This window comes from Leucoraja erinacea, chromosome 34 (genome assembly GCF_028641065.1).
Source record: "Leucoraja erinacea ecotype New England chromosome 34, Leri_hhj_1, whole genome shotgun sequence".
Taxonomy (NCBI): domain Eukaryota; kingdom Metazoa; phylum Chordata; class Chondrichthyes; order Rajiformes; family Rajidae; genus Leucoraja; species Leucoraja erinaceus.
The window spans coordinates 17,193,667-17,208,821 of record NC_073410.1 but is presented as its reverse complement, the minus strand read 5'-3'; the positions used below and the strand labels follow the sequence as shown (position 1 = coordinate 17,208,821).

Below are 15,155 nucleotides of genomic sequence, written 5' to 3'. Positions count from 1 at the left end.
GTTCACATATAATGCCACATCAGTCAGTGTATTGATGGCCCTGTCAAAAAAGGACCAATTAGACACAAAAACCTGGAGTAACTCAGCGTGACAGGCAGCATCTCTGGAGAGAAGGAACAGGTGACGTTTTGGGTCGAGACCCTGCTTCAGCATCTGCAGTTCCTTCTTATACAAAATGGACCAGTTAGTTCGATGATAGTCAAAAAGGTCACAGCATCCTTTACGAACCTCCGCAATTTATTTTTCAATTCCGGATACACACACACAGCTACTGTTTAAAGCAAATTTACTTCAAACCAATTCGATCTCCACTACTTGTCGGAAGTAACTGCAGAAGCTGGTTCAAACCAAAGATAGACACAAAAAGCAGGAATAACTCAGGTGGGTCAGGCATCATCTCTGGAGAAAAGGAATTAAAGAAGGATCTCGACCTGAAATGTCACTTCTTCCTTTCTCTCCAGAGATGCTGCCTGATCCGCTGAGTTACTCCAACGTTTTGTGTCTATCATCCATCTCCACCACCATCACATACTTATTTGAACCACATAAATACGGTGGCAAAAACGAGTGTAATACGTAGGCGAAGAGAAGAATCTGGGGGCAAGTTGAAAGGAATAGGGGGAGCAGCTCACAGGCTGATTATCCAACAGTGACTGACTCACCACCAAATAGCTAAAGTATTTCTAACATCTACAATGTGTGATGAAGTATTGAACAGATGCCTGGATGTGCAGAACCTAATGCTTAATAAGACACCATTAAAACTGACCAACAAGCATTGACGAGATGTGCAAGATCATGGGTCACTATTAACTTCACAAAAGTAGAATCCAGTACATTCCAGTCCTAGATACTGACTAAATAAAAACAACGTGTTTCCTTTTATTTCCTCATTCCTTTTGTTTATTTTCTCCTTGTCCATTGATTATGATCCCTCGATCAATTGGACCAGTTTCTATCCCTATTGTACATAACCTTAGTTAGCTAAAATATTTCTACCAGATCCTTTCACAACATTTTATGTATCTATATCCTGCACCCCAAAACCATTTTAAGAAATCTGTATCCTTGCTGAACCCCCTATCCCAGGACAATACTTGGAGTTGTAACCAAGGGTAATTATGACCAGCTCGCTCTGGCATTCGAATCTATTTATAAAATGTATTAGATTTTTGTTTAAAATAACCAGCACAGCTGCATAGTTGGTAAAGCTGCTGCCTCTCAGCACCAGGAACAGTTTTAATTCTGATGTCTGCATGGAGTTTGCATGTGCTCCCTGTGACCAAGGGTTTCTCCTGTTTCAGTTCCTCCCACATCCCAGACAAGTGGGTTGGCAGTTTAATTCGCAACGGTAAACTGTTTCTAAATGTGTTGGCGAGGAGTACAATCTGGGGGGAGTTAATAGGAATAGGGGGTGAGATAATGGGATTTGTGCGAGTAGGTAGTTGGTCAGTGTGGACACAGTGGGCGGGATAACCTGTTTCCATGCAAAAGATCTCCATGACTAAAATTGAGCCACTATCACAGAACACTGTTCCTGTCCCCCTTTTGGAATTGTGTCCTCCAGTTTATGTTGCCTATATCCCCTTCCAGCCAAACTGTCACGCTTCTCAGTAAACTTAACCTGCCACCACTGATCCACCCATTTCACCAACTATTCACAACTTCTTGAAGTCCCAAATACCCTCACATTAGAGTTCACAACAAAGACATCTCAACAAGTATATGATCACGTATATGATTCAAGTATATGAAGGGTAAAGGTAAAGAAATTGAGGGCAATGAAATCATTCTCACCCACAATAAAGACAACACCAGATTTGTCACCAGGACTGAGTTTGATGCCATGCAGTTCACCAAATGGCTTTTGCATCCATGACAGCCCAAATGTAGGGTAACTTATGATGAGCATTTGATGGCACTGGGCTCACTGGAGTTTAGAAGAATGAGGGGAAGACCTCATTGAAGCTTATTAAATAGTGAAAGACCTGGATAGAGTAAATGTGGACAGGATGTTTCCACTATTGGGAGAGTCTGGGACCAGAGGTCATAGCATTGAAATAAATGGGCTTTCCTTTAGGAAGGACGAGGAAGAATTTATTTAGTCAGAGGATGGTGAATCTGTGGAATTCACAGTCATAGAATAGTCAAGGGGCATTTTTAAGGCAGAGATAGATTCTTGATTAGTACAGATGTCAGGGGTTGTGGGGAGAAGGCCGGAGAATGGGGTTAAGAGGGAAGGATAGATCAGACACGATTGAATGGCGGGATGGACTTGATGGGCTGAATGGCCTAATTCTCCTCCTAGAACTTATGAACATGAATACAGTTTTAATTGCCCTGGTAACAACGCTAAATGATCCGACTAAACATATATGAGCCCCAGCTGTCAGCACCGGGGGCGGTGGGAGCAAAGGAAACGAGATAACTTCAGCTGCAACGAGTAAAGACAACGAGGCTTGACGCAGATAAACCATACGTGGAAGGAGGAGGAAGCCTGCTGTCTTCCACTGGCGCCCACACCGCTGCCACCGCCGGCTCGGCCAGGCCCGGCCCTGGGGACACCGGCACACACTGTAGGCCTGGAGCCCGGCCCTTCAGCCGCCACATCCACACCTGGCAGCCGCCCTGAGGCCGCAGTCTGGGCCTCGGATTTGAGGCTGTGTCCACGGGCCGCAGGCCGCGAGTGGGGGTAGCCGGGCCGCTCGGGACCGGCCTGGGCCTAAGCGCCGTGGCCCGGGAATGAGAGGGAGGGGGGGCGCCGATCAAATCCAGCCCGGGGCCCACCTTACCGTGTGGTCGTGCTCGTCGGCCCGGACGCACAGGACGCTGAGGCCGAGGCAGGCGAGCAGCAGAGGCAGGGTGGAGGGCGGCATGTCGGCGGCGCTGGCTCCGGCTCTCGGCTCTCGGCTCTCGGCTCCGCTCCGGCTGCGGCCCCGCCCGCGGCCTTGCTCCCTCACCAGGCGCGAACCTCCCTGCGCCACGTCACCGCCACGCCGCGCCGCGCACAACACAACGCCGCGCCGCCGCCGCCAGCCAGGGAGAGAGGCGGGGTCTGGGGCAATGGGCGGGGTCTGGGCGGTGTGGGCGGGGTTACTATAGTGGGCGGGGGCCGTGTAGAGGACGGGGTGTACAGTGGGCGGGGTCTGGGCGGTGTGGGCGGGGTTACTATAGTGGGCGGGGGCCCTTGTAGAGGATGGGGTGTACAGTGGGCGGGGTCTGGGCGGTAATGGGCGGGGTTACTATAGTGGGCGGGGGCCGTGTAGAGGACGGGGTGTACAGTGGGCGGTGTGGGCGGGGTTACTATAGTGGGCGGGGGCCTTGTAGAGGATGTGTTCTGCAGTGGGAGGGGCCAAGATAATGAACGGGGTCACTATAGTGGGCGGGGCCAGTGTCGCAGACGGGTTCTGCAGTGGCAGGGGCCAAGATAGTGGGCGGGGCAATAGTGGGCGTTGCAGGGGAGGGCCCATGGGCGAGTGGGCGGGGTTTGGGAGGTGTGGGCTGGGCCTGTGGACAATGACGGGTCAGGGAGGTGTGGGCGTGGCGTGGGCGGGGCCCAGAGTGGCTGGCAGGGTGGGCGGGGCCAGGAAGGGGATGTGGGCGTGGTTGGTGTATAGGGGCGGGGCTTTACCTTCCCTCTCACCCAACAGCTCTGTCCTCTGGTCCTTTACATCAAAGATCGTTTTACTTTCCCACACACACTGCAAAAATAGTTTTGACTGTCCACTGGGTCTATGCTGGCAATGATCGTTTTATCATGTCTTCCTTCATAGCAAAATGATTTGAGTATAGGGGCAGAGAGGTTCTACTGCAGTTGTACAGGGTTTGGTGAGACCACACCTGGAGTATTGCGTACAGTTTTGGTCTCCTAATCTGAGGAAAGGCATTGTTGCCATAGAGGGAGTACAGAGAAGGTTCACCAGAATGATTCCTGGGATGTCAGGACTTTCATATGAAGAAAGACTGGATAGACTCGGTTTATACCCGCTAGAATTTAGGAGATTGAGAGGGGATCTTATAGAAACTTACAAAATTCTTAAGGGGTTGGACAGACTAGATGCAGGAAGATTGTTTTGATGTGGAGAAGTCCAGGACAAGGGGTCACAGTTTGAGGATAGAGGGGAAATCCTTTAGGACCGAGATGAGAAAAACATTTTTCACAGAGAGTGGTGACTCTCTGGAACTCTATGCCACAGAAGGTAGTTGAGGCCAGTTCATTGGTTATATTTAAGAGGGAGTTAGATGTGGCCCTTGTGGCTAAAGGGATCAGGGGGTATGGAGAGAAGGCAGGTACAGGATACTGAGTTGGATGATCAGCCATGATCATATTGAATGGCGGTGCAGGCTCGAAGGGCCGAATGGCCTACTCCTGCACCTATTTTCTATGTTTCCCTCACCCTCCAATCCCGCACCCTTATAGGAAACAATCCAAGTTTGTCCAAAGACTGACACAAAATCTGGAATAAGTCAGCGGGACAGACAGCATCTCTGGAGAGAAAGAATAGGTGACGTTTCAGGTCGAGACCCTTGCGAGTCAGGGGAAACGGAATTGAGAGATATGCCTCGGCTCGGTACGTCACCCTTCCCAGAGACGCGCCTGGGGCTTCAGCTGCGGGCGCAGCGCGGATTCTTTCATAGAAACATAGAAACATAGAAATTAGGTGCAGGAGTAGGCCATTCGGCCCTTCAAGCCTGCACCGCCATTCAATATGATCATGGCTGATCATCTAACTCAGTATCCCGTACCTGCCTTCTCTCCATACCCCCTGATCCCCTTAGCCACAAGCGCCACATCTAACTCCCTCTTAAATATAGCCAATGAACTGGCCTCAACTACCCTCTGTGGCAGAGAGTTCCAGAGATTCACCACTCTCTGTGTGAAAAAAGTTCTTCTCATTTCGTCGCGGAGCGGGCGAGCCCTCACCGGGGGTCGACGGAGGGAGCGCTCCGTTCGCTGGCCCGCGGCATCCTGAAGCCGCGGTCTGCGGAGTTCCAGCTGGCGCGGCATCCGGAGCCTGGGATCCCTCGTTGAGGGAAGAAGAGCTCCGGCCCGCGGCCTACTTCTAACCGAGGGGCGCGGCGGGGACTTCCATCCGGAATGGGATCCCTCGCCGGGGATCCCTGGAGAGGAGCTCTGACCGATGGCCCGCGGCCTACATCATCCAGAAGCCGCGGACTGCTGTGCTTCCAGCTGGCGCGGCGTCCGGAGCCTGGGATCCCTCGTTGGGGACCCCGGACGAGAAAAGCTCCGACCGCCGGCCTGCGGGTCCAGCGGGGAGTTGCCATCCGGAGCGGGATCCCTCACCTGGGATCCCTGGAGAGGAGCTCCGACCGCCGGCCTGCGATCTGTGATGCTTCTGGCTGCGTCGTGGCAGGGTCATTAGATCTTCGACTGCCTGCCTATGGCCTACACCATCTTGAAGCCGCAGTCTCCGGTGGGGAAGCACCGATTCAGGACTTACCTGGACTTACCTTGTCTGCACAACTTACTGACGACTGCGGAGAGTTGCGGTCCCGACCACGGGGGAAATTGGAGGAGGACTGACCAAACTTTGTGCCTTCCACCATAGTGATGAATGCTGTGGTGGATATTTGTGTTAAATGTTTATTGTGTATTGTGTGGTCTTTTTTTATTGTACCGCTGCTGGCAAATTGCTCTGCACTTTATGTGCAAGTGAAGAATAAAACTTGACGATCAAATCAGCTGGGCAAGTTGGATGAGGATATGCACAAAATGCTGGAGTAACTCAGCGGGACAGGCAGCATCTCTGGATAAATGGAATGGGACCCAAAATGTCTCCTTTGTGTCGTGTTCGGTTTAAACCAGCATCTGCAGTTCGTTCCTACACACCATGTTTGTCCTTGTATCTATTACCCTCTAATCCAGGCAAATTCCTCTGTACATCAATGCAGTTAGGGGTCTTGCATTCTCTACATACTTTCCCCTTGTATTCCACCTCTATGTCACTGGGTGGGTTTAAGAGAGAGTTAGATAGAGCTCTAGGGGCTAGTGGAGTCAAGGGATATGGGGAAAAGGCAGGCATGGGTTATTGATAGGGGACTATCAGCCATGATCACAATGAATGGCGGTGCTGGGTCGAAGGGCCGAATGGCCTCCTCCTGCACCTATTTTCTATGTTTCTAAGTTTCTATAAGTGCACCACCTTACATTTCTTCAGTTTAAACTCCATCTTCCAATTCTCCGTCCATATCAGTAAATTATTTATATCCCAACATGTCCCATGACACCCTTCATCACTGCCTACAGCTTCACAACTTTTGGTGTTTCTACAAACCTACTAACCAACCCATCCACATTTCAGTTGGGTCCCAGCATCACACGGGAGGGCTGGTCCCCCAATGCAATATTCCACCTCTCCACCAATTCCAATATTGGTGGCCAGTGGGGGGGGGGGGGGGGGGGGGGAGGAGCGCTAGTATGGGTGTTGTGGGATGAAGGGACTGGTTTCAAGAGGGCTAGTATGAACATTGTGGGTCAAATGGATTCTTGGGCTGGCAGCTCAGTCACTCAAGCCTGTTGTGCTCGCAGCTCACTCACTCATGGCTGGTGGGCTGGCAGTTGACTCATGGCTATTCCTTGAAATTCCATTTCAAGCAGGGTGCAAGGCCAACAAATTAAAGTGCAGTTTCTTACCACTTCAAGCAGGGTACAAGGCCACCAAATTCAAGTGCAGTTTCATACCATTTCAAGCAGGGTACAAGGCCACTAAAGACAGCGAGTCGTGACCTCTCCCTCCTCCATCTTGTAGAGACTGAGCCACGCCCACACTTCTGGGTTTTATAGTCCCTTCCTCCCTCGCACCAGAAGGGGCGTGGCCTTCATGGCATGATTGAGAGAATTTCAACATTTTTTAAACACTAATAACTCTTATTTTTCTTCGATGGGAAAACTCCTCAGCACCTGATAAGCGGAGGGGAACTCTGAGTAAGATGGCCAAAAATCACAGCCGTAAGAAGGCAGCGTTTTTTTCTAAAATCAATATACAGAACAACAGGTAGTGGTCAAGATCAGACTTTTAGCGGTAGAGCTGCCGCCACACAGCGTCAGAAACCCGGGTTTGATCCTTACTTCGGATACTGTCTGTATGGAGTTTGTACATTCTCCCCATGACCTGCGTGGGTTTACTCCGAGATCTTCAGTTTCCTCCAACACTCCAAAGACGTGCAGGTTTGCAGGTTGATTGGCTTCGATAGAGGTTACGGAGTGAAGGCAGGAGAATGGGCTTAGGAGGGAGAGATAGATCAGCCATGATTGAATGGCGGCGTAGACTTGATGGGCCGAATGGCCTAATTCTGTTCCTATCACTTATAATCTTGTAATGGTATGATAAAGATTGTAAATTGTTTCTAGAGAGCAGGAAAGTGTTACTGTATGGGGATCGCTGGTCGGCGCGGACAGGGTGGGCCGAAGGTCCCATTTCCGCTCTGTATCTCTAAACTAAACTAAACTAAACTAAAAACAGATACCCACAGAACTACACTAGTCAGTAACCTCCAGCCTAGATATCACCGTTCAATCACAACCCTGTTTCCTTCCTACAAACTCCGTACAGACAGCACCCGTAGTCAGGATCGAACCCGGGTCTCTGGTGCTGTAAGGTAGCAACTCTACCACTGTGGCACCATGCCATACCTAAAGAAGGCCTGGTATTACAGAGCGCAGGCCTAAGACCAAGCTTGCCAGCAGATGCTTGAAGCAGTATTTACCCCTGAATCTTACCCCTAATGCCTGTTTTATCTACAGTGCTGCACCTTGATATTTCTGCCTGTACTTTTCTGCAGCTTGGCTTTCAAGTCGGCACAGAAGCGCAGCTGGTAGAGCCACTGCCCCGGAGACCCAGGTTCAATCCTGTCCATGGGACCTGTCTGCGTGGAGTTTGCACGATCTCACTGTGACTGCATGGTTTCTTCCGGTTTCTTCCGGCTTCTCCGGTTCCCTCCCACATTCCAAATTTGTAAGTTAATTGGCCCATGTAAATTGTCCCGTGTGTAGGGAGTGAGTGAGAAAGGGGGATAACATAGATCCAGTGTGAATGAGTGATCGATGGCTGGCATGGGCTCAGTGGGCCGAATGGCCTTTTCCCATGCTGTATCGCTAAACTAAATTAAACTAACCCATGCTTCCTGTCACATCATTGGCCTTAGTTAGCTATAAACATGGGCTGTCTTGATCAAGCGTTGCCTATTTCCTTCGCTCCATAGATGCTGCTAAACGCGCTGAGTTTCTCCAGCATTTTTGTGTACTCTCTGCTAGATGATTTTTCTCCTGTTAACATTCTGTTCTTATCAGAGACCAGAACACTTAATGTGCCCTATATCTAAGAGGAGGAAAAAAAGACACAAAGTGCTGAAGCAACTCAACAGGAAAGGCAAATATTTATGAAGAGCAGGGATTGGTGATGATATGGGTCAGGACCCTTCTTCAACTGTGTTCATTTCTGGGCACCTTGTTGTAGGAAAACATGTTGTCAAACTGGAAAGGGCGCAGAGAAGATTCATGAGGATGTTGCTAAGACTTGAGGGCCTGAGCTAGAGGGAGAGATTGAGCAGGCTGGGACAATATCCCTTGGAGTGCAGGAGGAAGAGGCGTGATCTTTTAGAGATGTAATAAATCATGAGAAGAATAGATCAGGGAGATGCAGAGAGTCTTGCCCAGAGTAGTTGAATCGAGAAACAGAGAACAGAGGTTTAAGTTGAGGGGGGAAAGATCCTAAGAACCTAACTTTTTCACACAAAGGGTATTGGGTGTATGGAATTAACTGCCGGAGGAGGTAGTTGATGCAGGTATTATCGTAACGTCTAAGAAACATTTAAGGGCCTGTCCCACGAGCATGCGACTGCATGCGGCAAGCGCGACCAAACCGGACGCGGGGGCCGCGCGGGGGTCACGCGGAGGTCGAGTGATCCCCGTACAGGGCCGGTCCCACCAGCATGCGCCTGCATACAGCGAACGCGACCAAACCGGACGCGGGGGAAGCGGGGGCCGTGCGGAGGTCGAGTGAGTGACGTGAAGTTCGAGCGAAGTCTGCGGGAAGTCCGCGCGTGACTTATGGCATCAAGACGCTGCGTACGGCGTCAAGACGCTGTGCACGCCCGTCGAGGCGGTGCGTACAGCGTCGAGGCGGCTGCGGGTCGGCAGGCCGTTGCCGCGTGGAATTTTTGAACAGTGTCAGTTTTTCGGAGCCCCGCGCGATGTCGGGACCAGCTCCGCACAACAACAGCTCCGGCGATCGAAGTGGGACCGGCCCCGTGAGGCCGTACGGCTCAAGCGACCACGTTAGGTCGCGCTTGCTGCATGGAGTCGCATGCTCGTGGGACAGGCCCTTTAGACAGGTACATGGACAGGACAGGTTTGGAGGGATATGGGCCAAATGCAGGCAGATGGGACCAGTGTAGATGGGACATGTTGGTCTGTGTGGACAAGTTGGGCCAAAGGCTGTATGACTAAAACTTAATGACACCTTGTGTCGTTTGTGTAAACCAGTATCTGCAGTTCTTTGTTTCTACATCTAAGAAGAGGAATGTGCATATCAAGCTAAACTGCCTCTCAGCCTCCTCCCATCAATTTTGAGTACTTATCTCTCTCCACTCCCCCATCCAGGAGCTGCGCTTTATCCAGATCAGCAGCAATAAATGTGAGCTTGACCTCCATTTCCATACTGCTGGTGTGTGGGACCCATCTCTCCCTCATTCCTCTTGATCCCTGGCACTATCTCCTCCTGCTGGACCCACTGCAGTTCACTTACCGCTACAACAGATCAACGGTGGATGCGATCTCGCTGGCCCTCCACTTGGCTCTGGACCACTCGGACAATAGAAATGCATATGTCAGGCTGTTATTCATTGATTACAGCTCGGCGTTTAACACCATCATCCCCTCCAAGCTAGTTACCAAGCTCTCAGATCTGGGTCTCTGCGCATCCCTCTACAATTGGATCCTCGACTTCCTCATCCACAGACCACAGTCTGTCCGTATTGGTGAAAATGTGTCATCCTCAATAACAATCAACACGGGAGCACCTCAAGGCTGCGTGCTCACCCCCCTGCTGTACTCACTCTATACTCATGACTGTGTAGCTGGACATAGTGCGAACTCCATCATCAAGTTCGCCGGCGACACCACTGTTGTGGGACGAATCATTGATGGTGACGAGTCAGAGTATAGAAGTGAGATCTACCGATTGACCAAATGGTGCCAGCACAATAACCTGGCTCTCAACACCAGCAAAACCAAGGAACTGATTGTGGACTTTGGAAGGGGTAGGATGGGGACTCACAATCCCGTTTATATCAATGGTGGAAAGGGTCAAGAACTTCAAATTCCTGGGCGTGCATATTTCTGAAGATCTTTCCTGGTCCCAGCACACTGATGCAATTATAAAGAAAGCACATCAGTGCCTCTACTTCCTGAGCAGACTATGGAGAGTTGGTATGTCAAGGAGGGCTCTCTCGGCCTTCTACAGGTGCACAGTAGAGAGCATGCTGATTGGTTGCATCGTGGCTTGGTTCGGCAACTTGAGCGTCCAGGAGTGGAAAAGAATGTAGAAAGTTGTGACCACTGCCCAGTCCATCATCGGCTCTGACCTCCCCACCATCGAAGGGATGTATCGCAGTCACTGCCTCAAAAAGGCTGCCAACATCATCAAGGACCCACACCATCCTGGCCATACACTCATCTCTCCGCTGCCATCAGGTAGAAGGTACACAAGCCTGAAATCTGCAACATCCAGGTTCAGGAACAGCAATTCCCCACAGCCATCAGGCTATTAAACTCACCATCAAACAAACTTTGAACTACAACAGCCTATTGCACTTTAACTGTATATTTATGTGTATATATATATGGCCTATGCTATATAGACACACTGAACTGTTCTGTATTTATGCTTACAATACTCTGTTGTGCTGCAGCAAAGCAAGAATTTCATTGCCCTATCTGGGACACATGACAATAATCTCTCTTGACTTGACTTGGCTGGGAGAAAGGCCTAGATAAAGTGGATGTGGACAGGATGTTTCCACTAGTGGGAGAGTCTAGGACCAGACGTCCTAGTCTCAGAAAAAAAAGGACGTTCCTTTAGGCAGGAGTTGAGGAGTGATTTATTTAGTTAGAGGGTAGAACCTGTGGAGTACTTTGCCACAGAAGGCTGTGGAGGCCAAGTCAATGGATATTTTTAAGGCAGAGATGGATAGATTCTTGATTAGTACGGGTGTCAGGGGTTATGGGGAGAAGGCAGGAGAATGGGGTTAGGGGTGAGAGGTAGATCAGCCATTATTGAATGGCAGAGTAAACAATGGCTGAATGGCCCAATTCTGCTCCTATCACTGATGAACTTATGAGAGTGAGTGCAATCAGAGTGCAGAGTGGATGTTGACCTGGATGTGTAAACAGTGGAGTGGGTAACGCACCGAGCCAGCACTGAACAAACTGCAGCAACTCAGAGCCAGCATCACGTGCAGCCTGAGCAAACACAGCAGGAACGCAACAGGATACAACAGCAGGATGCCAGAGTCAGTGTGGCCCGACCACAGAGGTTTGCTCAGCAGGGGGAGCTTAGAGAAAGAGAGAGATTTTGTTCCGTTTCCCGAAGACAGACACACACTACTAGAGTAACTCACAGGGTCAGGCAGCATCTCTGGAGAAAAAGGATGTGTGCTGTTTCGTGACTCCACTTTCAGACTAAAGAAGGACCCCGACCCAAACCATCACCCATCCTTTTTCTCCAGAGATGCTGCCAGACCCGCTGAGTTACTCCAGCACTTTCTGTCTATCTTCGATATATACCAGCATCTGCTTGTTCCTTTATGCACATTTAGTTTAGTTTAGTTCAGATATACAGCATGGAAACACTGGCCACTCGGCCCCCTGAGTCCATGCTGACCATCGATCACTCGTTCATACACTAATTCTATACACTCCCTACACACCAGGGGCAAATTACAGAGGGCCAATTAACCTACAAACCCGCACGTCTTTGGGATGTGGGAAGAAACTGGAGCACTCGGAGGAAACGCAAGAGGTCACAGGGAGAACATGTAGACACCACACAGACAGTACCTGAAGTCTAAGATAAAGGCTTAGTGAATTATATCTCATGAGAGAATTGAGCAGCTGGGCTTGTACAAGAGAATGGAGCAGCTGGGCTTGTACACTCCGGAGTTTAGAAAGATGAGAGGGGATCTCATTGAAACAACTAAGATTGTTAAGGGTTTGGACACGCTAGAGGCAGGAAACATGTTCCCGATGTTGGGGGAGTCCAGAACCAGGGGCCACAGTTTAAGAATAAGGAGTAAGCCATTTAGAACGGGGACGAGGAAACACTTTTTCTCACAGAGAGTGGTGAGTCTGTGGAATTCTCTACCTGAGAGGGCGGTGGAGGCCGGTTCTCTGGATGGCGGTGCTGGCTCGAAGGGCCGAATGGCCTTCTCCTGCACCTAATGTCTATTCTCTCATTGAGCCGTCTAGAAGCAAGACAAAATCAACTGGTGGAGCTGCAGCCTCACAGTGCCAGATACCCGGGTTTGACCCTGACCTCAGGTGCTGTGTGTGGGGAGTTTGCACGTTGTCCCTATGACTCTGTTTAAGAAGGAACTGCAGATGCTGGAAAAATGGAAAGTAGACAAAAAATACTGGAGGAACTCAGTGGGTGAGGCAGCATCTATGGAGAAAAAGAGTAGGCGACGTTTTGGGTCGAGACCCTTCTTCAGACTGATGGGGGGGGGGGGGGGGGGGGAAAAAAAAAGGAAGGAAGAGGCGGAGACAATGGGCTATGTGGGAGAGCTGGGAAGGGGGAGGTGAAGAAGGGAGAAAGCAAGGACTACCTGAAATTAGAGAAATCGATGTTCATGCCCGCTGGGGTGTAAACTACCCAAGCGAAATATGAGGTGTTGTTCCTCCAATTTACACTGGGCCTCATTCTAGCAATGGAGGAGGCCCAGGACAGAAAGGTCAGATTCAGAATGGGAGGAGGAGTTGAAGTGCTGGGCAAACGGGAGATCAGGTTGGTTAGTACGGACTGTGTGGAGGTGCTGGGCGAAGTGGTTGCCGAGCCTACGCTTGGTCTCGCCGATGTAGAGAAGGCGACACCTACGACAGCGGATGCAGTAGATGAGGTTGGAGGAGGTGCAGGTGAACCTCTGCCTCACTTGGAGAAGACTGTTTGGGTCCTTGGATGGAGTCGAGGGGGGAGGTAAAGCGACATGTAGCATTTCCTGCGGTTGCAGGGGAAAGTACTGGGGAGCGGCTGGTACAGGTGGGAAGGGACAAATTGACCAGGGAGTTACGGAAGGAACGGTCTCTACGGAAAGCAGAAAGGGGAGGAGATGGGAAGATGTGGCCAGTGGTAGGATCTCGCTGGGGGTGGCAAAAATGTTGGAGGATTATTTTTTGTATAAGGCAGGAAAATTGGATTAAGAGTTAGAGATCAGCCATGATTGAATGACGAGTAGACTCGATGGGCCGAATGGCCTATTTCTACTCCAATAATTTGTGAACTCATTGGGTTCACCTCCAGGTAGAGCCTGAGAACGTTCCTAAACATTAATGGATTAGCTAGGAAGTCTGCAGATGACACACAAATGATGAGGTTGCAGACAGCGAGGAAGATTGTCAGAGTATACAGTGGGATATACAGTGCATTCAGAAAGTATTCAGACCCCTTCACTTTTTCCACATTTTGTTACGTTACAGCCTTATTCTAAAATGGATTAAATTCATTTTTTTTATCAGCAATCTACACACAATAGCCCACAATAAAAACGTGAAAACAGGTGTTTAGAAAATTTTGCAAAATAATTAAAAATAAATAACTGAAATATCACATTTACATAAGTATTCAGACCCTTTACTCAGTACTTTATTGAGGCACCTTTGGCAGTGATTACAACCTCAAGTCTTCTTGGGTATCACGCTACAAGCTTGGCACACCTGTATTTGGGTAATTTATACCATTCTTCTCTGCAGATCCTCTCAAGCTCTGTCAGGTTGGATGGGGAGCGTCGATGCACAGCTATTTTCAGATCCCTCCAGAGATGTTCGATCGGGTTCAAGTCCGGGCTCTGGCCGGGCCACTTACGGACATTCACAGACTTGTCACAAAGTCACTCTTGCGTTGTCTTGGACGTGAGCTTTAGGTCGTTGTCCTGTTGGAAGGTGAACGTCTGCTCCAGTCCGAGGTCCTGAACGCTCTGGAGCAGGTTTTCATCAAGGATCTCTCTATACCTTGCTCCGTTCATCTTTACCTCGATCCTGACTGGTCTCCCAGTTCCTACCGCTGAAAAACATCCCTACAGCATGATGCTGCCACCACCATGCTTCACCGTAGACATGGTATTGGCCAGGTGATGAGCGGTGCCTGGTTTCCTCCAGACGTGACACTTGGCATTCAGGCCAAAGAGTTCAATCTTGGTTTCATCAGGCCAGGGAATCTTGTTTAGGTGCCTTTTGGCAAACTCCAAGTGGGCTGTCATGTGCCTTTAACTGAGGAGTGGCTTCTGTCTGGCCACTCTACAATAAAGGCCTGATTGGTGGAGTGCTGCAGATATAGTTGTCCTTCTGGAAGTTTCTCCCATCTCCACAGAGGAACTCTGGAGCTCTGTCAGAGTGACCATCGGGTTCTTGGTCACCTCCCTGAATATGTGTAAGTCTTTATCCTAAGGCCCTTCTCCCTTGATTGCTCAGTTTGGCCAGGCTCTATGAAGAGTCCTGGTGGTTTCAAAGTTCTATTTAAGAATGACGGAGGCCACTGTGCTCTTTGGGACCTGCAATGCTCCAAAAAATGTTTTCCCCAGATCTGTGTCTCAACACAATCCTGTCTCGGAGGTCTACAGACAATTCCTTCGTCTTCATGGCTTGTTTTTTGCTCTGACATGCACTGTCAACTGTGAGACCTTATATAGACAGGTGTGTGCCTTTCCAAATCATGTACAATCAATTTAATTTACCACTTGTCGACTCCTATCAAGTTGTAGAAACATCTCAAGGATAATCAATGGAAACACGATGCACCAAAGCTCAATTTGAGAGCTACAGCAAAGGGTCTGAAGACTTATGTAAATGTGATATTTCAGTTATTTGTTTTGAATTATTTTACAATAATTACTAATCACCTGTTTTCGCTTTTATATTATGAGGT

General features: G+C 49.7%; 1 protein-coding gene across 1 annotated transcript in view; it reads right to left on the bottom strand.

Annotated features, from left to right (window-relative positions):
- Positions 1-3,001, bottom strand: part of tm9sf3 (transmembrane 9 superfamily member 3) — a 78,903-nt gene extending 75,902 nt beyond the window's left edge. Inside the window, 1 exon segment of the mRNA XM_055661939.1 lies at positions 2,793-3,001. Within this exon segment, the coding sequence (XP_055517914.1) occupies positions 2,793-2,876 (84 nt within the window). The 5' untranslated portion in view covers positions 2,877-3,001.
- Positions 3,002-15,155: the final 12,154 nt, after the last annotated feature.